Below are 24,430 nucleotides of genomic sequence, written 5' to 3'. Positions count from 1 at the left end.
AAAAATTTATATTTACAGCTGTTTTTTTTTCCTCTGCAAAAATATTTTATTGCTTAATGTACTTTTAGTTATTTTTATTATCTTCATTAAATGATTAAATAAAATTAAAAAAACTGCTACATTGTGGTATGTGTGTAAGCAATTACTACTGTACAGAAATATCCCACTCTATTATTTTCACATCAGACAGATTGTCTGATGTCTGAATGGGGAAAAAAAAATGTCTATATTAAAATAGAGAAAATAAATACAATCAACAGAAATTTAATTTAACAAAATCCTTTTTGTAAGTTTAATGATGTTTTTTTGCTGTTTGGCAACAGTGTACTTTAATAGTACACAAGAGAGAGAAAAAAGGGAGTAGTGACAGCTCCGAGCTTTCGAACAGACCGTGAAGGCAGCAGAGGTCTGGCTCAGCCCCTAGTCGATCAGATCCCAGAATCTCGCTTCTGTCTGCAGTTGGCCAGAGGAGATCTAGGGAGCGGATGCTAGCAGGAGGGAGCAGGATGGGACAAACCTCCTCAAGGGAAAAACGTATCGTTTTCATAGTTCATATTTAATAACAGTGCGAGTCAGAACCTCGATTTTCATCAATATACGCCACCCAGACTGCTGTGTTTTGATTCACAAACGCTCGAAAATATTCAGCTCAAGATCTCTAACCCTGAAACATACGATGTCCGACGAGCGGTCAGGTGAGTAGCTGAACACTTGAAACAGATTTTAAGGATTGTCCGTATTTTTCGCAATGCATGGCTCCATCTAACAGCCGGGACAGCTGCGTGTTTATTTATTGGTAAAACTACAGTGAAGCTCAGTTTTGACGTGTTCAGAAGTTGAAGTGCACCACGCTAACGTTTAGTTTTCATAAGTTAGACAGTCAGCTTAGCCGTTTGGGTTAAAGTTTAAGTAGCTTGAAGGAAAAGTTAGATTTATTGACGAGTCCGTTGTGAATAGTAAAACAGTCACCCGCTGAATGAAACGGGACAGAAAAGGCTGGTAGGTAATTCGGGTTTTCTTAGGGTGTCTTGAAATAACTGTTCTTTAACCGTTAACCACCGTTGACGAATTTTATTGCAGTTTATTTACGTTGTATTTGGTTACCATTGGATCTTTGGCAGGGGCGTGCAGAGACTTAAAGGGGCAGATGCTTAAAGTTAATTTAAAAAAAAAATGGGGCGTGGGGGGATCAATGAGAACAGCGTTTTAAAAGACACAACACATACAAACACACATAACACAGGAAATATATTTATTATTGTAATTCAGTTCCAGATTAAACTTACACATTGATGTTTGCTATATTTCAAGTGTTTATTTCTGTTCATTTTGATGATTATGGCTCACACATAATAAAAAAAAATCTGTTTTTCAGAATGTTAGAACATTACATAAGACCATTAATACAAAAATTTTATGACCGATCTGCAACTGTGGCTCTTTAAATCTTCCACAATAGCTCTCATACTTTTGGCTCAAAATGATAAAGAAACAGGTTTACTGACGTGTTTTTAAATACGGATATAATAAAAATGACAGTTTTAGCTGTTTTTTATGTTTTGTTTCATGGAATAATTGCATTAGATTTCCACAAATGTATGACATTAAAAGTCCCATTAGTATTTTTAGAACAGTTTTGTCTTGTCATTAGGTTGGAAACTATGCAATTTTGTTTTCACAAATATCAATATGCCATATAATAATATACGTATATTCATCCTCTATTTACAAAAAGATTGATGTTATGTATTTCAAAGCCTAATACTAGGCTTTAAAATGTACCGGCTAAATAGTGATAGATTACAAGTTGTGGCTCAAATAAGGCTTTATTAAACTGCAATGAGGGCAAAAATTAGTCTTTGAAATTTGAAGGTTGCAGACCCCTGGTCTACACAGCAATGTGGAAGGCTGCTGACTTGACAGCCGACCAGCAGACGGTCATCACAAGTTCACTGTAAAGGAAACTGGTAATTTACTGAGTGCTGTAGCCAGGGAGATTCATGGAATGTTGAGTAGGAGGAAAAAGTGTAGAAGAAAAAGGTGCAAAAGCAGCAAGGATAGTCACAAGAATTAGAGGATTGTAAGTCAAAAGCCTTTTCAACAGTTTCACAAGTTGTGGACAGTGGCTGGAGCCAGAGCTTCAAGAACCGCCACACACAGATGTAGGGAGGACGTGTTCTGCAGCTGCCACATTCCTTGCGTGAAGCAACAGATGTAAAAAAACCGCTTTATTCCCTGTTTGCGTATATGAAACGGTTCACCCATCTCTAATGTTGTTGGGCATCACTGTCCTCATGCTTTCAATGCGTCTATTAAGTTGTCATGGTTGCTAGACAATGTACTGGCTATCTAGCCACTAGCAGTCCTATTGATGTAAAAGGAGGCCCCACTCTAGTCCACAGAGAAGCTCAATTTTAGAGTACCGTAAATATGAATATAAGCAAACACGTGGTCTTTTTCCTACACATACACTTAAATGATGTATCTTTAGTTTAACTTTTTAAAATAAAAAAGTTAAAATATAATCTTACACTTAAATCAGGACATTCAAAATTAAAATAGATATATTATTTTTAAAAAATGACAAAAATAAAACTTTTTTTTTTTTTAGTTTTTGCTACTTACGTCCCTTCATGTGTTTGCTCAATGGTACAGTCTTACTGTCTTTGAAATATAAATGTGTTTATCATTTGAGATTAACAAGCGCACTGCTCTGTGTCAGACCCTTCAGGGCGCGCCCTGTGAAGCCTCCCGCCTGGCTCTGGAAGGGGAATGGCCCCGGCCCTGACCAAGATCCTGAAAAATGACCACGGCATCCACCTCTCCTCTCCTCCCGCCTCTGTCACCGTGGACTCGGATGCGAGCGCCATCCTGTGCACTGTAGAGCTCGAGCCTCACCTGAGACCTGCAGATGACGGCGACCTGCAGAAAATCAGCTTGAATCTTTGCTCACTAGGCTACCTGGATCCCGTAGACCCCCCCGCAAACCCTGATCCTTTCACTTGCGGCCCTACGTGTCGTGGTCAGGGTGAGATGGTGGCCCGGCCTGTTCCGGGTTTACTCGTTAGCTTGCCCTGCTTCAGTAAATGCCAGAGGGAATCTCGTCAAGTGGCCACAGTCTTCCCAGGTGCAACAGACATGTTTTTAATCCCTCTTCCAGAGCACAATAGCCAGGAGGCCTTGCTCCTGCACGGACAAAGTGTTCAGCCTGAATGCAGGCCAGATGGTGGTGATGTGCTCCACTCCTCTCTCATTTTTCCCAGTGTTTGTCCCTCCTATTCCCATGGCGAGCAAAGCTCTCAGAACCTCACTTCCATGTACACGACCCAGCCCAAGATGATGTATGAGGAATTAGAGAAGCTCTGTCCTCCTTCTACTGCGGCTCTAAGGCAGTTCGGGACTGGCTTTGTGAACCCTGAGCGGCTGGAATCAAGACATCTGCTAGAGAACGCAGCGAAGGAGCAGCTCTCCCGCCACGCGGAGCTTCAAGGTCGAGCCTGCAGGCTGCAAAGGAGACTTCAAGCCCTGTTGGGCGAGCACGCTTTGAAGCACTGCAGCCAGCAGCTGGAGGGCCTGAAGAAGCATTTCCAATTCGAGGATGTTCCTCTTGACAGCCTGGACTCTGCTGCGCCGCCACAAAGCTGCAGCAATCCCGGTTTTCCCTGGGAAGAGTCGATCGCAGCCTCGGCTTTTTTTGCCGAGGTGGCGGATTTCTGCGAGTCCAACCAGATGGTTCTCAGAGGCCTGCAGGAAGCCCTGGACTCGGAGGCCACAGGCAGCAGCAGCTCTGACGATGAGTCAGAGGAAGACATGCTTTCACCTTTGTGAGTATCATCAAGTTGGTAATCTGTCAGTTTGTTATTTATATTACCATATTGTCTGGATTGGTTTTGAGTGACTCAAACAACCAGGTGGACAAATTTGAATTCACTGGGAAGGATCAAAAATATACATACAGCATGAATGATGTACAAACCTCGCTAATATTTGGTTCAGTGTTCCTTAGTAAATCAGAGGGAAACTTTTTGCAGTCATTGACAAGGTCTTGGTTTCCTGGCACTGCCTCAGCTTTTAAGCATGTTCCTTTTATTTTTAATAGAGTCAAAGTGACGGCCATTCCAGAAGCCTGAAGCCTGGCCTGCTTTCTCTGGGCTAAAGCTAATTTTGATGTGTGTTTGTGTTCAAGTTTCAACCATCTAGCTGAGAGGTCTGTCTCTGGGCCTGCATGTGGATCTTTAACTTCTAGTAAACTAAACAGTGCTATGATGTAAATCACAGTAAAACTGACTACTTGTTCCAGTTTTTTGTGTTTCTACATGCAATATCACAGTAAAAGGAATCATTTTTTGTGGTTAGGCTTCAACCTTCTTTTCATTTTTTTACCTTTTATGAATAGAAAACTTTCTATTCAAAAATGTACTGTTATATATGTTTAATGCTCATTTTTAATTCACAAAGATGGTCTGCTTCTAATCCTTCCAACTTGAACGAAGATAAAACTGTTTTACCACTGGCGTATGACAACTTCTGATCTGCAATGTGTCAAAAAGCATGGACTTTAAGGGGAGGACTTTCCAGAGAAAGGATGCAACCCTTTAATGTAAGCTCTAGTGTGTGTTTGTGTATAAAGGGCCTCTGAGAGTATCTTGCTTGTGCAGCTGGTCCGTGCAGCTAAATAAACCAGCTTGGTCTCCTAGACGCTGGAAATCCTTTGAAGCATAAAATTAGATCATTTCAGTGTCAGATGTGAAGTTAACTACTCATGCTGAAGAACATTCGGAGTGCAGAGGATTTGGCTGCAGGAATGGAGCTCATGTTTTCAGTTCAGACCTGTGGAAAGTTCACATAGGTGTTGTCTCGCTTTATTTGAAGGGATGGAAGGCAGCCAGTAAGAAAAAAAAAAACGTTAAGTGGGGTTTGATTGGAGAATTTCTGAAACGAACAGCTAACACAAATTTTGATGTTGTAGTATTAGTTTTGGGAATTTGTGAATATGCAGCCCCAGTGCTGTTTGCATGCTTAACTTGGCCTTCAGAGTCATTCACGCTCTGGCTGTCATAAATACATGTTTTGTGCTCTCTGCTGTGGTGTGTGTTCTGACGGGGTTTTTTTCGGTTTTTTTCTCAGCTAAGCGCTCACACATAGTCTCTTTCCATGCGGCAGTCATAACAGATCCATCTGACGAGCCAGCTCCCTCTCTACCCACAGGCTAGGAAATAAATACGGGCTTGCCAGCGAGCCAGCAGCGTTCCACCCAGGCTCTGCCATCATGTCTCAGCTCTTCACTGTTTGTAGTTGACAATGTGTCTCAGAGTTTGCTTTGAATGCCACAGGTGCTGTCATTATTTAGTCCCTGCATCCTGTACATCCTGACAGACAGGTTGATTTAAAAACTTTGCTGAGCAGAATTATGCTTTTCAGGTGGTCCAGATTTGCTTTTTTTCTGATCGAACACATCAGAGTTTGATTGTGCTTTTGCACCTCCCCAAACAAACCAGACTTTCTAGACAAACAAACTAGAGTTTGATTAAAGTGGACTAAACAGGGCTGATATGACTGAACCTTTAGATTGGCAATGTTGAAACTCAAGACGTCACTCGTGCAGTTCATGAATCAAGAACTTTGTAGATTTTTTTCTTGATGTTACCGTAGTCCAGTTTTGTTTATCACAGTTACAAATGCTTTTCTTAATGCTTTTTATTGCTATTTTCTGTTTTTATTATGTAAAGCGCCTTGAACTCCCTGCCTGCTGAAATGTGCTATACAAATAAACTTGATTGATTGATTATTACTCTGTCCTGAAATATAGGGGTGTAGCAATACAATAATCTCACAATACAATATGATATTCTGACCATAATACGATATATATCACGGTATTTGTTGAGTGATACGATTTGGTGCACTTTTATGATTTTTTGAAAGATTTTAGAAGGACAGAGTGCTTTTAGTGACATTTTGTGTTCCATAGAGATTTAATTAACTGGAAACTGATTAAAAGCACCAACTACACAATACCTGACTCAGATTGGACAGAGTCTAACAGTATGCAGCTGGACAAAATGAATCAAAGATGCAGTGAGAAAATTAGTTTCTGTAATTTAATTTATGTGGATTTCACATAAAACTCAAAGTTTCAACAGTGATCCACTCTCTCTGAGTGGGGAGATTATCAGCCTCTGTAAACTCTCAAAAAGTAAATGATTGCACTTATGTTTTTCTTTTGGACATACTGTGGCTGCATTTTGGAGTAAAAAAAGTATTTTGGACTCTAGGAAAAGGCTGTTCTACCTTGGGTCTCAGAGTTAGCCATGGCTGTAAGCTGTTTACTACTAGTTGCTGGGGGAGTCGCTCTGCCTCACCCCCAGCAACTTGTTCTTTCATTTAAGCACAAGTTGAAAGTGAGACTGAGGCAGGCGGAGCCTTGCTGCAATGCCGTCACAAACCAGACATGTTAAAAAGACGGTATAAGCCTATGGACCCCTATGGTTTAACGTATTGATACTCGCAGATGAAAAATCAATACCTTCCGAAGTGGGAAAAATCTATAAATATCGTAGAATTGATATAATTATACAGCCCTACTGAAGTATGGGCAGATTTAGGAAAATAGATGTTTTCTTTGACCCATGAAAATCAGTTCCCATCTGCCATATTTGAATGCCATGTGTTCTTTTCTTTCCCCTTGTAGAGAGTGGCTGGGTGAAATGGGCCTCTGTTCTGTGCCTTGTCATATTTTTACCCCAGGGGGAAAAAAAGTCATGGATTGAGACCATGATCTAAACAAAAGAGATTTAAATTATATTAGGCATGCACTGATGAGGGTTTTGTGGCTTTTCTCCAATCTCCAGTTTTTGGAAAACTTTGATTTACTGATACCGACTTTAGCTGATTTCTGCTTCTCTTTTGGAACTTTAATAGTAGAAGACATATGAACAGTTTAAAAAAAAAGATGTTTTGTTGGCATCGTGCACAAGCGGGCAACAATTATTTCAATCAGGAGCAGGAGTGACATCACTTCCTCCTCTGTGCTAAAACAGTGCTGAAAAGCAGGGTTTTATGTGTTTGACATTTTGACCTGTCATTAGCATCTGATATTGGTGTTTGCACAGCCATCATTACTAAAACATGGCGAACACAACGTGTGTATTCCCTGGAGAATGTAGATCCTTATGTAAACTCTGGAATTTCCACAAGACAGTCCTGAGGGCCACAGCTGCTGCTCTGCCAAATGCTTTAACAGGACACTTTGATTAAACTGGAAAATTGTGTGGGACCTTTGTAAATATGATCATTTTTGCTCATACTGTAAAGGAATTAGCAAATGTGAGAAATCACGCAAAAAAAGTTGTTTTTGCAAGAGGAAACCAATATATTCATATTTGTGTGTTGGGTTGTGGATTTGTGTTTCTTGTCCAGATTCAAAGTGTCAACCAGTTCCTTTTTCCCACAGTTTTTCCTGGTATGGTGCAGTTCCCTGTGATTTAGCTCTAAACCTCCACAAGGATTTTATAGCTATGTCCTTCTCTAAGTGGTTTGCTTGTTTCTTGCGAGGAAATGGATCATTACAGTCCGGTCAAAAAAACAATGTGGAAATACTTAACTCTCTGCATTCACAGTGTGGGAACAGCTGAAGCACTGATGGGATGCAGCTTTTAAAGTGTAATTGGGTTTTGCATTTGTAGCTGGAGCTTGTTTACTCAGTTTGTTAGTTACAGCGACTTACAGAACTGGTCATACTCCTTGAACTCATGTTTTGACATTTTTCAACCATAAACTTCAACTTATTTTTCTTGGTTTCTTTTGATCGACCTACACAAAGTGGTGTGTAAAAATGGAGAAAAAAAATCCCTCACATTTTATCTAGCTTTACACATCTGGAAACAGAAAGTATTACATTCTTTTCTTAACAAGAGAATCTTTGGAAAAAGTGTGAAAAAAATTAAAGAGTTTTCAATAATGTTTTAATGGATTATATATTCTTTGTGGTTAGAAGATTCTTTGACAATCTTTAAATTTGATTGCACCATTTCCTTTGCATGAGTCAAGACAGTCAAATGAGATAATGCCTCTTGTTTCAGCTTGATGCGTCACTTTAGCTGCAAGAACCCCAAGCGTTCTCACTCTGACTTGTATTCACAGAATGTCAGCTAATATTTTACTTGGATTCATTAACTTTGTGATAAGTACACAGTTTGGGGAGCATTCTCGGAAAGAGGAGCAAAGAAGTCATTCCTCCTTTGTTCACTCCTCTTCTCCTCCAGCCAGCGATTGGCAAAAATTCCTGGAATTTCCTCATTATACTGGTGGAAAGCGAAAAAGGGCAAGCCAAGACTGGGCATTGTCTGTGTTTGGGAAGGGGAAATTACCCGCTTAACAAAAAGACTTCACTGAAGCACACTGACAGGGTGGCTTTGACTGATATTTTCTTTTCTGTATGACTTAATCTTGTCTTTAGGTATTTATTTAAATTGAATTTAACTGGGGGGAAAAACACCTTATTATATCATAGGGTACAGAGAAGTGTACAGTCTGTAGCTTTATGCTGGGAAACCTAACCTTTCCCTCTGGATCAGAGTGTTTGAAGTGGGGGAGTCCCTGCAAGCCAAGGTCCAAGAGCACTGCCATGGCAACTGCTGTGGTACTGAACTCAGCCTCACGAGTACCCACAAACACACACACTTGCTCCTATTGTAACCTTTTCACACAGCCAGTTTTATTACACACACTTTGCTCATTCAGAGTGCGGCCTTTAAAATAATCGCTTGCCTGCTTGTTTTCACAAAGGTGAAGCTGACACATTGGGAAATGAGATTAAAACAACCATCTATCTCTCACCTTGTGCCAGCAGGAGCAGCAGCAGCGAGATGCAGTGGCTGGAAGAACGAGCGGAGCTGAGCAGCAGATGGATCTGGCTGCAGCTCCGTATGTCCGAACTGGATGGGAGAATAGAGCAACTGGTGGAGCTACACAAGCACATACGCTCCACCAAGGTATGATGGAAATTATACCTTGAATTATACCAGAGAAATTATAGAGATGCACAGAGAAATCAGCTGGTGAACAGAAAAGGGTAGTAGTCAGCTTGATCAACCCCAACCAGCGATGAACTCAAAAACCTAAACCAAAACTCTTTGGGTGTGAATGTAGCTCCTAATGGAAAAACACTGACAGGTAGCCATGTTTAGTACCAGTGAAGTGTTTAAAACTGAAACTTAAAGATTGAAAAACAATCATTCTACAAGAAAGCGAAAGCGTGAGACTTTCAGCAGCTAATAGGAAGGTCAACATGTTGCAGCAAAATTATTCTTTTTTATTCTTTTCATTTTGGTTTTTTAAAATGTAAATTTAGCTTTATAGCAACTGCTTTCACGCAATGTGACGTCTCTCCCTTTTGTTATGTAGATAATTAGTGTCCCTAGAGGCAGGGGTTAAAACAACACCATTTATAACCTGCTCTTATATCCTCTAATATTATTATTGGAGAAAATTCTGAATTAAATCACACTCAGCAGGTCGAGTCTTTTCTAAAACCTAAAAACAGAAATTGACCACATAATTCTGATCTGTCCTGCCTGAGCATGCATGCCATGGAATTGTAGAAAAAAGGTTATTTAAATCAGTAAATAAAACATAGAATACCATATAAGCTCTGTCTTTTTGCATCTATTCTCTTCTGTGTGTGCTTTAGGGCAGGGTGGTTCTTGCACAATCCCAGCCGCTGACCGACAGGCAGATTCAGCAAACCTTGATGAGAGAAATGGCCGGCCTCTCCTGCACAGCCTCAGATGCCGATGCGGAGCCCTGCAGTCCCACGCGCCTTCTGTACAACATCGAGAGACAGGTACGATGGCTGAACTCTTTGTTGAGTGTAACGTTGCGTTTCGGTATCAGCCTATGAGAACTTGACTCATCACAGTGTACGCTGTTCGACTCGTGTGCTGTTACGGTAAATTAGTAGCTGCAGGTGGAGGGAATAAATTGCATCTGCTTGATGATGTCAGGTGGTTCTAATTATCCCAGGAGGGAGAAAGAGCGTGTTAATTGTTACAGCGGTTGAGGTAGATGTAGAACTGCATATTAATATAACACAGTATGCAGTATTCCCAGTCTTAATGGAATTAGAAGTTAAATGTAATTTTGATGTTGAATGTTCACTAAAGTGGACGTGATGGACACATCACAGAGGAGCATCATTTCTGGGTGATTCCTTAGTATTTTCTGTTTTATATTTGCTTTAGAATTATACGTTCAGGAGGTAACTTTTATAAATAAGATATATTTTTAACATATTTGTTAAATATTTCTCTATGTCCTGACAGACAAAGACACGAGAAAGATAAAATGTGAATAAACGAAGCTTCTCTGCCTCCTCTTTGTGGCCTTATTGCCATTTGCAGAAATGCACCACTTGGTCAGAAACAACCAATCAGAGTCAGGAGGCGGGTTTTACCACTGTCAATCACCCCAATGTACAGTCATGGCCAAAAGTATTGAGAATGACACAAATATTATATTTTCACATGATCTTCTGCCCTCTGGTTTTCATGTGTGTATGTCAGATGTTGTCATCACATACAGAAATACAATTGCAATCATATAATGAGTAACAAAAGCTTTTAATGACAGTTAGAATGAGTTAATGCAGCAAGTCAATATTTGCAGTGTTGACCCCTCTTCTTCAGGACCTCTGCAATTCTCCCTGGCATGCTCTCAATCAATTTCTGGACCAAATCCTGACTGATAGCAGTCCATTCTTGCACAATCAATGCTTGCATTTTGTCAGAATTCCTAGGTTTTCGTTTGTCCACCCGTCTCTTGATGATTGACCACAAGTTTTCAATGGGATTAAGATCAGGGGAGTTTCCAGGCCATGGACCCAAAATCTCTATGTTTTGTTCCCTGAGCCAGTTAGATATCACCTTTGCTTTATGGCAAGGTGCTCCATCATGCTGGAAAAGGCATTGTTCATCACTAAACTGCTCTTGGACGGTTGGGAGAAGTTGCTCTCGGAGGACATTCTGGTGCCATTCTTTATTCATGGCTGTGTTTTTAGGTAAGACTATGAGAAAGCCGACTCCCTTGGCTGAGAAGCAACCCCCACACATGAATGGTTTCAGGATGCTTTACAGTTGGCATGAGACAAGACTGGTGGTAGCGCTCACCTTGTCTTCTCCGAACAAGCTGTTTTCCAGATGTCCCAAACAATCGGAAAGGGGATTCATCAGAGAAAATGACTTTACCCCAGTCCTCAGCAGTCCACTCCCTGTACCTTTTGCAGAATATCAGTCTGTCCCTGATGTTTTTCCTGGAGAGAAATGGCTTCTTTGCTGCCCTCCTTGAGACCAGGCCTTGCTCCAAGAGTCTCCGCCTCACAGTGTGTGCAGATGCACTCACACCTGCCTGCTGCCATTCCTGAGCAAGCTCTGCACTGCTGGTAGCCCGATCCCACAGCTGAAACACTTTTAAGAGACGGTCCTGGTGCTTGCTGGTCTTTCTTGGGCGCCCTGAAGCCTTTTTGGCAACAATGGAACCTCTCTCTTTGAAGTTCTTGATGATGTGATAGATTGTTGACTGAGGTGCAATCTTTCTAGCTGTGATTCTCTTTCCTGTTAGGCCATTTTTGTGCAGTGCAATGATGACTGCACGTGTTTCTTTCGAGGTAACCATGGTTCACAGAAGAGAAACAATGATGCCAAGCACCAGCCTCTTTTTAAAGTGTCCAGTGGTGTCATTCTTACTTAATCATGACAGATTGATCTCCAGCCCCGTCCTCATCACCACCCACACCTGTGTTAATGGAGCAATCACTGAAACGATGTTACCTGATCCTTTTAAGGCAGGGCTGCAATGAAGTTGAAATGTGTTTTGGGGGATAAAGTTCATTTTCTAGGCAAATATTGACTTTGCAATTTTTTGCTGTTACGCTGATCACTCTTTATAACATTCTGGAGTATATGCAAATTGCTGATATAAAAACTGAAGCAGTAGACTTTGTAAATATTAACATTTGAATCATTCTCAAAACATTTGGCCATGACTGTACATGCTCTTCTCATCCTCCCCCTTGCTCTCTGCTATGCTGTATCTCCTTCCCTACAGAGTTACCTGCTGTGAATGTGCAGACTAGTTGAGCTATTTTTTTTTTCACAGATTATCTGTCTCAGGTTACATTGTCATGACATAGTAAACGTTTTAAAAAATTTTTTTTTTAAAAACCACACTTTTATAAAAGCTTCCTACTGCAGCTTTGATAGTCTTATGGCAGCACAGGCTTTAATGTCAGCAGTTTCTGTTGATATGAAATATGATACAGCTTTGCAAGCAGTTGAATAAAGCCTCGGTTTCATTTTGTTTCTGGGTTGACTTGATTTCTGTGTTTTCTTCTCTGCAGAGTGCCCAGCTCAGCCAGATTGTAAACAGTCTGATGCTTCCCCTGAATTTTTCACCTCTCTCTAAACAGCCTTCAAACGAAAGGGGAACCTTCACAAGGTGTGTAGAATTCCTGTTCCCATTCCGGCTGCTCCTCAGTTGCAGTTAATGGATACCCTATTCTTCAGATAACCTTGTGAACACTTTGAGAAAATTGTCTGTTTTGACAGCTGCATATGCCTCCTGCTTCAGCCTCATGCTATGGGTGGAGGTTAGAGTTTGGGTGGAGTTTGTTACCACATTTCTGGGGCATATTTGTGGTTACATTTGAGACGATATCTTAGGTTATAATGGTTGCTCTGTTGCATTGTAACATGATATGTTAATCAACCAACAAAGGTAAAACTGGCTTCATTTGAGAGACATTATTCACATTTAAACATTTTTTTTGGTTTTGTTTTTAAACCCCCAGATCCTCCCATACCACCCAGATTATTCTTGAGTCTATTGGAGCTCTGATTTTACAGAGGAGGCCTTACAGCCAAAAAGTGTTGCACACATTTTGAAAATGAATGTTTAAAATATATCAACGGATGTATTATTTTTTTTATTTTGCAAATGACTTCAAGGTCATGTGAAGTCATGTGGATGAAGCTTGATGCAGAAATTCTCAGCCTTTCTGCTTCTTAGTATCGCCTTCTTTGGTTATAGTTTGGGGACAAATAGGAAGAAAAAAATACAAGACAGAAGTTATGTGTTTGCTGGCAACATTTAGAGCCGTGGAAGTTATGTCACACAGTGATATAATGTCTCAGGAGAAAAGTTCAGAGCGCAACATGAAAACAACAAACAGCTACAGTAGAAACTGGAAAGAATACAGAATGTTGCCTTTTTTGCTTTTCATGTTAGAACTTCCTATCTATCTGACATGGAGAATAAAGGACTTTAAAAGTTGGAAAACAACGAGACGAAATATTGTTCTATACTTGCAAATCTGTTTACCATCTAGAAAATAAAAGAAATGCTACAGTAAGCTTCAGATGCTAATTACACTAAAAGCACTAATTGCAAATTCTTATTTCTCTATTCTTTTTACACACATAATGTAACGTCACTTCAGCTCATGAATAATTTTTGTTTTGCAGCAGAAAGGTTCATTAATTTAAATTATGTGATGTAATGTAATAGCAGGTTTGACTGCTTTGCTGCCCTTTGACAGCAGAATTTTTTTTTCAAGCTTGAGGTCTGTTTTGTCCCATATGTCCCCTTCTTTGTCTCTGCTCTTGTGCTGACAACAATTAAAATACAGCCATAAAAAGGTTTACATTCAAGATCACAGCAACACTAACTGTTTCAGTAAAGGGATTCTAGATGAAAAAAAATATCTCTGTATGGGCAATTATTCAACATAGTTATGAGTATTAGAACCCAACCTAATTGGAGCATGTTTATTAAAACATAGTTCACTTTACTCATCAGGACATAAATTTAAAAGGACTTTAGGTAAATATCACCATGAATGGTGAAACATAATGTATTGTAACTTAACATTCCCATCTATTTAGAGCAAAACTGAAATTCAGAAGCAGATGGTTGATAAACTTCTTCTGGACAATTTTTGTTTTTTTACGTTTTAGGATTTCTCTGACTTTTGTATGAACTTCCAGGCCCGCATCCTTCCTTGAACCAAGACCAGCTGTACGGTTTTCCACTTGTGAATGATCTTTCTCGCTGTGTAGGACTGTAGGCCAGGCTGTTTGAAAATGGCAGTATAAACTAGCAGGTTTGTAATAGCAGGTTTGACTGCTTTGCTGCCCTTTGACAGCAGAATATAAACTAGCCAAAACCAAGAGCTGCAAAATATGATCTCCCTGCTTAATGCATTATTAAACACCTATTGTTTCAGATTGTTAAACTGTGAAAGCTTTTGCTTTTCTAAAAATATTGACCTGTTAATGATTCATTGCCAAAGATCAAAATCCACTAATTAACTGCCTGTTGACTGGATTGCCAAAATAAAAAAAAAAAGTATAACGTTAGGATAAAATGTTGGAAGAATCAAATACGAGTTGTGATAATTAAAACCTTAGAAGGGGAGAAGTGTCTTCTTTGTTTTTACTTTGTATTCACAAACAGCTACTCAAAAGCCAACATTGCACAGCTGTTCAATCAGCATTAATAATGACAGAGGCAACTCCAGCACATACACAGATCCAACATGCCTTACATAAAGCTGTGGCAAGCAGTAGTGGAAACAGAAGGTAAGGCACCATGTGGCTGCACAGTCAGGATTTCAAGTCTTAATCTAATGTTGCAGATCAGTTTTAATCACTGAGTCTTAAATCTATTGTGATTTGCTGACACCTGCGTTCTTGCGGTGGTGCTATAATCCCTAGCTCAGTAGTTTTTCTGACTTGGCTGAGAGAAATATTTTAAATGTCAGTTCTGTGCTGCTTTTCTGTTGTTTAATGGGCCATAACTTTGGGTAAGAAAAGCAGTGAAACATTTTTCTTTTACTCCAGCCCGACATGAATAATCTCTTCTGGCTCTTTTTACTTCTCATTCTCAGTAAAGATAAAAAGCATGTGTTATTTGAATGCTCAGAATTATTATTTTTTTTAGTTCATAATGATGATCCATAATAAATATGCAACAGTGGCAATATTTTTGAATTGTTAGGGATAATGTTGCACATCAAAGATTTCAATCAGTGAGTTTTAGGTGTACAGTATTTTTCCAGTACTTATTTAAAGACTTACTTTAAATTCTTTTAGGAAAATAGGCAAAATGTTTACTTTTTCATGTTCTAATATTTATGGTCTGGGTTATACTGTACCTTTTTATACTCAAAGTAACCAAATAGCTTCGTCTAGTCTGACTGCAGGGTTGCCTTTTTTACACCTCATTGTGAGTGAAAATAAAAGCCTTGTGTTGATGTTTATTAATTGGAAAGTAACAAGAGTACATATATAAGTATCAGTTACTCATGTTATTACCAGTGACACACATCTGTTCTGACAGCAGCTTGAAAAAACCGGCCTGTTTTAGTGCATGAGTCATAACCGTGGCATCTTCATGATCTCATCTGATCTCATTCCCGCAGTACTCCTGGAGGAGATGATGTTTTTCTAACTGGGACCGCAAAGGGAAGGAGGCTGAAAGGCAGAAGGCTCTTCAGAGTCGATGCATCGTGTGTGTGCGCCCGCACCCGGCCCATGGTGTCTTGCCACAAACGCAGATTGTTCTCTGTCACCTCTTGCTACACCACCAGTTCACCGGTATGCTCAATGCAGGCTCCTTCTTTACTTGGTCTTTCCTGCTGTAGGCATACCGTACGCATATGCATATTGATTTGTTCATCCTTTAATATGACAAAGACATCCTCCTAGTATCTGTCTTCATGTTAATAAAATAATTTAAGAGAGTTGCAGGTTGTATATTAGGATTATATTACTGCAAAAGCACTTTTTTGACTGTTGAAGTTGAAATATCTAATCTAAATGTGAAAGCTAATTACTTATGTGAAAAACTGTACTCTATTTACTTGCTAACAAAATGAGGTAAAATCTATTTTTCCCTCCTTTTGTTTTATTTTTGTTCCAGAAATCAAGAAAGCCCGTATCTACTCACTTCCCCACATGTAACTCTTGTGATTCTGTTTGTTTGTGCTCGAAACCTGACTGCAGCTGCAGGTCAAGACTTCACCCTTTGGTGCCTCTTTCCTCTGGTAAAACTTCCAATTAAGATTTTTTTTCCATATGGAAATAATTCAGAATTGTATTCATTTTACCATTCACCCATTCTATAAGGTTATCTTTAAGGTGTAAATTGTCATTTCTGTGATGTATATACCACTTTTGATTTGCTCAATTTTACATCAGTTTGCTCGACCATCTTGGTAGCAGAGTTCAGTGTTCTATGCGTAGTATGTAAAGAGTTTCTATAGATCTGGTATTATATATTGGTTGAATAACTCAATTATTTGAAAATATGTAGCCAATACAAGCATTCTGCATTCTTACATGACAGAAATTAGGTTAAGCAATATAACTATTGAACCATAGAGCTGATATTGGTGGAATGTTTCATTGTACAGTAGCTGAGATCACATGATCTTTGTCACAGTGTCAGATTCATCTGAAGGTAATACAAAGGTGTTGTTTAGCTAAACCTGCATGTCTTACACACTGAAAAGTAATACAAACATTGCAACAGTATGATTTAGTTCCTGTTCAATTTTTGACCTGTTTGATATCTCATACAATGTAGCACATTTTGATCATGGTGTGCCTCGTCTTTTTAAAGTTGTAGCCTCTCCCTGTTCAAAACATAGATACATTTTTTTCTTGGTCTATTGAGAATTGAGTGATCAAATATCTTTGGTTCCTGTGACTGTATTATTTTCACCAAGTTCTTAAAGATTGTATTCTCTCCTCTCAGGCATTACTACAAGCCATCATTTTCAGAAATTCAAAGCCAGAGAAGAATGGGTTCAGAGACCTTTAATTATCAATTCTAGACTGTCCAATCCACCAAACTATGGGAGAGCCAGCTCCACACCAAGGCACAAGAGTAAGATCCTTCTGAAGGAACTGTGTTCGCATCTCAGTCTGTTCCCTATTTTCCTTTAGTGGTACCTAATTTCCAAGAAATTTGGAGTGAGAAGATAAATTACAGTGAGAAAGGCCTCAGAGTGTCTGAAAGTTCCCAACAAAGCCCAAGATGGTTTTCAGTTGGGGGGCGGGCAATACAATAATGTCGCCAATGAACCATATTGGCTACAACTGGGTGTTAGTGCATGTTTACCCACAGTGAGATGAAAGATTTTTTACACTGGCGACTTTGCAACAAGAGGAACAGCAAAGAAGCCACTTTTTTTTAATTAGAAGTGGTTAAAGTACTGACTGAATTCCAGTACAGTCCGATTGTGGGTTACTATAGATTTTGCCAAAAACACTGCCTCAGATGAACTGGGCCACAAGATTGCTCAGAGAACATAACAATAAAATGTTGGAAGTGTTTTTAGAAAATTTCCCAGATTTTAACTCCTTTAGGAGATTGTGGTCAAATTCTCAAAAGTTCAGTGGAGAAGCAGAAAGTGACGCCCAACAGTAACAAGACAAGAATGGATCAGCATCAGTCAGGAATCAAATAAGAAGTTGAGACAGAGCATGCCAGAAGTTTAAAGAAAAACAATGAGCAGTGTGAATCTTCTTACTGTGCTAAAAATAACTTTAGAAACTGAGGAAATGTGTTTGTTGTTAAAGTTGAGGTTCTTAATTCCCGTGCATATGCCATAGTACTGTCATACCTGGTTATGTAAACTATAAGTAAAATGTAGTTTGAAAAAATATAATCCAAGGACTAAACTGTATCTAAATAATGAATATGACATAACAGTAATAACTTGATATTTTGTCTTTCACCTTTCTCAGCTCCACTTTTGTTTTTATTCACGTCAGATGTCCCACTGGACCTGCATGAAATTGTGTGATATATCACCAGTGTTAGAATATGTTTACGTGCTTCTGTAGTTTCTATAAATTAGGATGTTATTTCTGCTTTTACTTCCTAAGATCAGCATGGGATTTTAGTTTTGCGTGGTTGTTTTTAGTGTATAGTAGAGCAAAAACGGAGATAAAAGGGTGCAACTAGTAAGCACAAAGGAACCTGATTGAATATACACTAGATAAAAACGTCACATGCACAACTCACTGATGATTTCATGTTGGTTTTAATGATCCTATTCTCTTTAGTCAATAGCAGCGGAAGACAGTCTGTCAATGGTAAATTACCCAAAATTACAGCCCGTTAAATATACAGTTATCATTGTCGCTAAAATTGAATAGGATCATTTGAAACTTCCAATCAATTCCTACAGTTCATTATGGACTAATGCTTTAGAAAATCCTGACTAAATACATATAGATGCATAGAGAAGAGTGAAATTATCAAAGATAGAATCTAACTTTATTGCAATTTGCATATAGAGTTGTACTAGAACCATGTTAATGAAAATCTCAGTAAAATTTGTTCTTTTAAGAAAAGTTTCACTCTAAGAGTAGGAGATTGATACAAGGCAATTTAGAATGGATCATGTAGTTTGCATATCATCCATTAATTTATCATCCAGGCTTCTAAAACCGTAAAGCCAAAGAAATATCTTAAGAAGCCCTAACAAAGATTATTAAACTGTTAAGAAAACATTCACATTCTCAAGCCATTATCACTTTATTAGCTCAAACATTTATCTCATTATCACAAGATAACTTGTATTTTCCAGAGATAGTTTTCTAATTATCTCAGAGATAACAACTCAAAAGTTTTTATGGCTCTCTTGTTCCCGCTGAGTGTAAAAGGGGTTCTAAAATTCTCTTTCAGTTGAAAAAAAATATAAGTCCTTATGCAATTGCTATAGTGGGGTAAATGTAAGTAACATATGAAAATCTAGTGTTGTGATCAGAAAAAAATAATCTAAATACTAATTGGGTTCTGATCTAAAAATGTATTGGAAGAGCAGCATGAAAACCACATTACACATCTAATTCATGCCATGTGTTCACACTTTTAGGTAGGAAATGCAAGCAACATGTGCGGCGTCAGAAAAGGGGAGTTTTGACTCTGTCACCAATCAGGTCGCCAGGATCTGCTTGGAGTCAGCGCAGACGATCCAATAAGAGAAAAAGAAAGAGAGGACGGCGCTGCAGACTAACTAAAGGTGGGTTTCAGTATGTGTCAAATGCTTACTCAGTAACTGGATGAACTGAAAAAGTTCTCACAGTAAGATGAAGTGTGGTATTGCTGTATTTAAACCACAATTTATAACGTAATTTAAGGCTTTGCAGGTTTAAAAGTAAAACAAGAATTACTTCCACTGAAACAAAAACTATTTAAAATAATATACTGATTTCTCAGGTTTTATACCTGTGATCTTGAATGTAACAAATACAATTTAGTGAAAGATGTAACAGTTTCCGGTCACTTTTAAGTTAGAAAAGGAGGCTTTTTTGTTTAAAAAATGTGTTCAAAGAAATAGTGAGATGAAATTAGCTCATGGCTACATATTGTTGATCATTTAGCATCTACTTAGTTATATTTTTTTTATCACATTTTGAAGTTGTGAGTTGTCAGCTTTGTCCTTTATATATTCTCACTTTCAGAGTGTGTGTTATATGTTTAGATGATCAGGATGTCCTGTACCAGCTGTGTGATCTTGGAGACAGTTCAAATGACATGCTGGAGGAGAACTATGGGCAGTTCACGCTCAGCCGGGGCTCACGGGTAACAAACTCAATATCACTCAATTGTGTGTCAATCTGTAAATGAGTAAGTGACTAATTTCTTAACTATTGGCTACCAACAAGTGTTAATAAAGCAAAATTCATACTTGCATACTTTAAGTTTCTTCTTGAATGCAACAAACCTTTTTTTTTTTTTAGTTAAACCGATCAAACTACCAAACTTCGGTCAGTTGGAATGGAGCTGAAGTTAATGATTTCCCCCCTAATGTTTTTCTTTGTGTATTTGTTACTTATTATGGGCCATAGTGGTACATGCCTTTAAATTAACCTAAGTTATTTTATGCAAGCACAAAATAAAAATGTTGAGAATAAACTCACAGATATGCATACATAGTGTGAACACAATAAAACACAGTCAATGAATAGTCTTCATTGTGGACCTCGGATCACTTTTAATTTAGATCCTCATACTCTGTAATAACTGATAGATGCTGATCCAGTTTGTATTGGGTAGGTGCTGAAAGATTCCAGATGTCCTTTTTTTTCAATGCCATACTTCATGTCTGAAAGGAAAGCAAGTGCAAAACCAAATGTTTTAAGAAAATTTCAACTTAAGTGAAAGACGAGAAGAAGCACAAAGTCAGTAACTTCGTTATCAGTACCAAAGCAATTGTTCTTTTAAATGCTCCACTTCTTCATTTCAGGAAGAGTCCAAATACTCAGGAAGGACCTGGTTTTTATTATGCAGCAAGTCAATTATAGAGATTTTTTCATTTTGCTGCTTAAATGCCATGTTATTTGCGGTTGCGGCATAATTATGTTTCTAATTCTACTGCTGCTGATTCCAGACACAGTCCCTATAGCTGGTGATTCATATCTACAGGACATGGTGGATACAGTTCATTTAATGGGACTTTCCAATGAATAATTGCCCTGTTATCGAAAACATGAGGGTTTGAACATGAAATAAATGTAAATGTCATGCAGAACATTATCTTCACACACAAAAGATCTAACAAATAGAAATGCTAACCCTCTGTAATATGTAAAGATTTGTAAATATTAGCTGTAGTGTTAACTCTGCTTATGCAATAACATATTTTGTTTTTTTTTAGGGCTTTCTTCGCAAACACCACAGAGGCCGAGTGTACAACATTGATGACATTGTCATTCCCGTCATTCCTCCTCTTTCTAAAGTGGAAAAACTGCAGTACAAAGATATCCTGACGCCGAGGTAAACAACCCGAGTGCTGTCAAAGGAGTTTAAAACAAGTTCAGTTTAAATGTAGTGTTCATTTTACTGATCGTATTGACTTGAATTGTTTGAAGAGACACATGTAAGTTTCTTTTTCCCCGTTCAGAAAATGTAGAAATAAGACGATCATATAAATTATAACAATAATGAACAGTCTCTACTTTTTATTTAGGTGGCGGGTGGTCGACATCCAGGGTTTGACTCCTAAAATGGGAGAAGAGAATCAGAAGGTAAAGTTCAATCTTCCTGGCATAAACATATTAATGTTATTCTTGATTTCACCTCCCAGTGCATTCTGTGTCATATACAGATTGAGGATCTCTGTGATGAAGTCTTTGCTCGGAGGCACCAGGCTTTGGAGCAGAAGGAGAAGCGCCGCTGGACATCCTGGGAAAAGAGGAAATGCTGGAGACGTTCGACAACGTGACTGCACACAAACAGACTTGCTTATAAATCTTTATATAAAAACAATCTGCGTGAAAGCCGAGTGTAGAAAAATGTTCTTCTTGTGGATGGCTTACGCTTTTCTTCTCTCTCCTCTTCAGATCTGGCAGTAGGCTATCGAGCAGCGGGGGCGGGATGTGCACATCAGGAGACGAGAGCTCAGTGGAGTGGAGTTGTACTCAGCTGGATTCTGATGAGCAGCCGCGGGTGGAGGAGTGGCTGGTATGATCTCAAGCTTCTGGTCCCGAATCTTCAACGAAAATGGAGATTATAACAGTATTCCACTGAGAAAGGACAAATCTCAAATTGTATATTCTTTTTTTTTAAGTGGTTGAGACAAGTTCTTGTTTCCTTTCTGTTACTAATGTGTGTGTTCTTTGTTCTTACAGTTAAATTGATTATTATGTCCTTTATTCATTCCAGTATTCATCAGTGAGCAGAGCAAAGCTGTCCCACTGTCGTTCGAACAAATTACTGATATTTTAAATAAGACAGCCATCAGTTTGTTTTTAAACTCCTAATTTTCTTTTTAATGCTCAACATTACTTGAAATGTGTTTTCTATAATATCCATATCAATGATAAGATGTTATTTACCCTCTGGCACAGGACAAGAATATAAATCAGCAGTAATGAGTTTAATATCCTCAGCCTTTTCCAGACAGGCTTAGGCGAGCTGCGAAGCCTCAATGGCTTCTTGAGAGTCTCCACAGATACTTGTCTCCACTTGTTTCCCCTGATCCTGCTTTGATTGTAGGACTCTCTTCTTCCTTGCTGTGATTGGAGAGGAAACAAGCTGCTACTTATCCAGGCTTTTCTAATCAGCTTTCTCATCACCACAGTTCTGCCTCATGCACTTCAGCACCCAAACAAACCACAATTAACGCTGAAACCCCGAGCTTCACCGAAACCAAACAGACCTCGAAGAATTAATTAAGTGAAGGGACTGGTCCGGAAAAAGCATTTAGCGGATTTATTTTATAGCTGAACGAAATGAAAGTGTTTCACACCCTGGTTTATTACATTTAATAAATCGTCCGAAAAAGATTTGTGGTTGTCAGCAAACAGACAAAAACCACATTATTTGCTCTGTATTTCCTGCAGCCTCAGGCACCTTGGGAGTCCCGAGTCTTTCCTCTGGATGAGCATGAGGAAGCGACTCTGCTATCTGATGAAGTGAAAATCCCATCTGGGTGGACAGAATCCAGCTGCCTTTCCCTCTCTTCAAAGCCTTCCAACTCCCAACTGTCCCCAACTCAGTCAGCCTGCACTACACTGCCCTCTTATGGACAGAACAAGAGTTGTGCATCCAGCGGTAGCTGAGTTTACGGTGATGACATCTTTGTAGGTAAGTAAGGTGATATTTAATATTATTATACATGTGTTCTTAAATATAAAACTTAAAGTTTGATTATTTACAGATATTTATGCCATAGGGTATTTTACTTTACAGCTATTTTGTAACTGGCGCTAGATAATGTCATTTAAGTCTATAAAAAGAAAAGTAATTTTATATAACAGCTGAAACATAGAATTAATTATGGAAAAACAACAGACACGGTTTTTAACCAGTCCACTTTTTAAGTATTTCCTTTGTTTTCCAGCTCTCCTTACATCAGGGACCACAAGCCAAAACAAGACCACAGGAAACCTTTTCAGGGATTCCGGACACAGTCAATGCTAATTCTTCATTCAATGTATTGATCTGAATACTTTGATGCGAATGTCATTTTGTATTGTGAGATGTGCCACAGCAGTTTTAATTGACATCTGCGGCTATTGCTGTAGTTTTGGGTTTTAATGTAAATGTGGGAGCTGTCTGTATTGTGAAGTAGAGCAGCCGTTTACAGTTGTCACATGCTATTTATTCTCAAAGATGTCTCTTAAAAATGTACAGATTTAAAGACCCAAGTAGATACATTTATTTATATAATCTGATTGTTTTTACGTTTTTTTTATTTTCATATGTGCTATAATTCTTGCAAATGTTTTTTTTTTAATGAAAACAGTAAATATTGATATTAGTAAACATTGTGGGTTTAATGTTTTATTACATGATTCATGTGCTTGTTTCTTTTCTGGTTCTCAGAGGTTGCTCATACATTTATAAGCACAACAGATGCATTTTGTTTAAATGTCAGAGCAATAATAAAAGAATCTCATTATTGTAAATGATGACCTGGAACAATATGGAATTTGACTTGAGCACTTCTTAGGTCTTAATATGGAAAAAGAAGATGGAGTATGGAAAAATATGCATACTTATTTCCTGGCGACGGTCTACTTGTGAATGTTGCTTCAATCAGCGTACTTTTATGTTGTTGTTTTTTATGAAGAAGATGCACATTGATCATCCATCTGTTCATTAATTAATCCATCAGCTAATTCTGACTTGGTGAACAGTCTGTTCTTCCACCAACCCATCATCATCTCAGTAATCTGAAAATATGTGACTGAACAAATGCAGTATGTACATAAAAATCTGCAAACATTCTGCAATGAATAGATCCAAATATCCCTTTTTCTTTGTGCTATACCTGAAAAAGGTAGTTTGTAGAAAACATTTATGGCATCAGCTAAGGTATAAGGCAAAAAAAAAATGTTCTAATCAATTTAAATTGGGGGAAAGAATCCACAATTATAGAATATGGCGCTCCCTTCTGTACATTTCAAGCTGTTTGTTTTTATTAGATCTCCACTGTAATTACACATTACAGTAAATATCAACTGTTTTCAAAGGTCTGATCTGTTTTTTCATGTTTTTATATGAAGTATGCTACCGACATTTAAAATATGTTTTAATTTATTGCATAAAAGCTAATAGTTGCATCAAATAGTGTGAGCTCATATAGTGTTAATATATAGCTAACATGTATCAAAGTCACTGCTCTCTGGGCCATAGTTGGAGTCAAGCAGCTTGTGCTTCAGTCTTGAATGCATAATGCCCCCTTATAATTGATAAGTGCAGATGGCTGAGGTCACCCCTCTAATTTAAATGAATTTATTTATCCAACTTCATACCAAGGACTTGGTACATGACCTTAGGAGTCATAAACTCAGTTTCATCTAACTATTTTTTGAGTAATGCAGACATGGCTGATTCCTGGTTTGTGCATGTG

The 24,430-nt window shown here is 38.5% G+C and overlaps 1 protein-coding gene across 3 annotated transcripts; it reads left to right on the top strand.

The window, feature by feature from the left end:
* The first annotated feature begins 443 nt into the window (after positions 1–443).
* On the top strand, positions 444–24,050 carry kansl1l (KAT8 regulatory NSL complex subunit 1 like). 3 transcript variants are annotated; one of them, XM_014469398.2, is made up of 16 exons: positions 444–695; positions 2,723–3,824; positions 8,852–8,993; positions 9,692–9,844; positions 12,395–12,492; positions 15,476–15,650; positions 15,976–16,099; positions 16,813–16,944; positions 18,944–19,090; positions 19,553–19,653; positions 20,729–20,847; positions 21,041–21,098; positions 21,179–21,291; positions 21,414–21,534; positions 22,416–22,659; positions 22,916–24,050. In XM_014469398.2, exons 2-15 carry the CDS (start codon positions 2,773–2,775, stop codon positions 22,632–22,634), a joined length of 2,754 nt encoding a protein of 917 aa, XP_014324884.1. In that variant the 5' UTR covers positions 444–695; positions 2,723–2,772; the 3' UTR covers positions 22,635–22,659; positions 22,916–24,050. The 3 variants fall into 3 exon arrangements, with proteins under 3 accessions (XP_014324884.1, XP_023193099.1, XP_023193100.1); XM_023337331.1 differs by having other exon boundaries at positions 8,849–8,993; XM_023337332.1 differs by lacking the exons at positions 22,416–22,659; positions 22,916–24,050 and having other exon boundaries at positions 8,849–8,993; positions 21,179–21,507.
* The last annotated feature ends 380 nt before the right edge of the window (positions 24,051–24,430 follow it).

Source organism: Xiphophorus maculatus, chromosome 7, assembly GCF_002775205.1.
Source record: "Xiphophorus maculatus strain JP 163 A chromosome 7, X_maculatus-5.0-male, whole genome shotgun sequence".
Lineage (NCBI taxonomy): Eukaryota > Metazoa > Chordata > Actinopteri > Cyprinodontiformes > Poeciliidae > Xiphophorus > Xiphophorus maculatus.
Note: the sequence above shows the minus strand (reverse complement) of the source record. Positions and strands in the feature narration are given on the sequence as shown.

What these genes read in the sequence shown, in the direction of transcription:
- kansl1l (XM_023337331.1), top strand. Translation starts at nt 2,773, where the DNA reads ATGGCCCCGGCCCTGACCAAGATCCTGAAAAATGACCACGGCATCCAC. An exon ending in TTTGGTGCCTCTTTCCTCTG is followed by an intron (nt 16,100 to 16,812) that starts GTAAAACTTCCA and finishes CTCTCCTCTCAG; the next exon opens with GCATTACTACAAGCCATCAT. An exon ending in GCGCTGCAGACTAACTAAAG is followed by an intron (nt 19,091 to 19,552) that starts GTGGGTTTCAGT and finishes TTATATGTTTAG; the next exon opens with ATGATCAGGATGTCCTGTAC.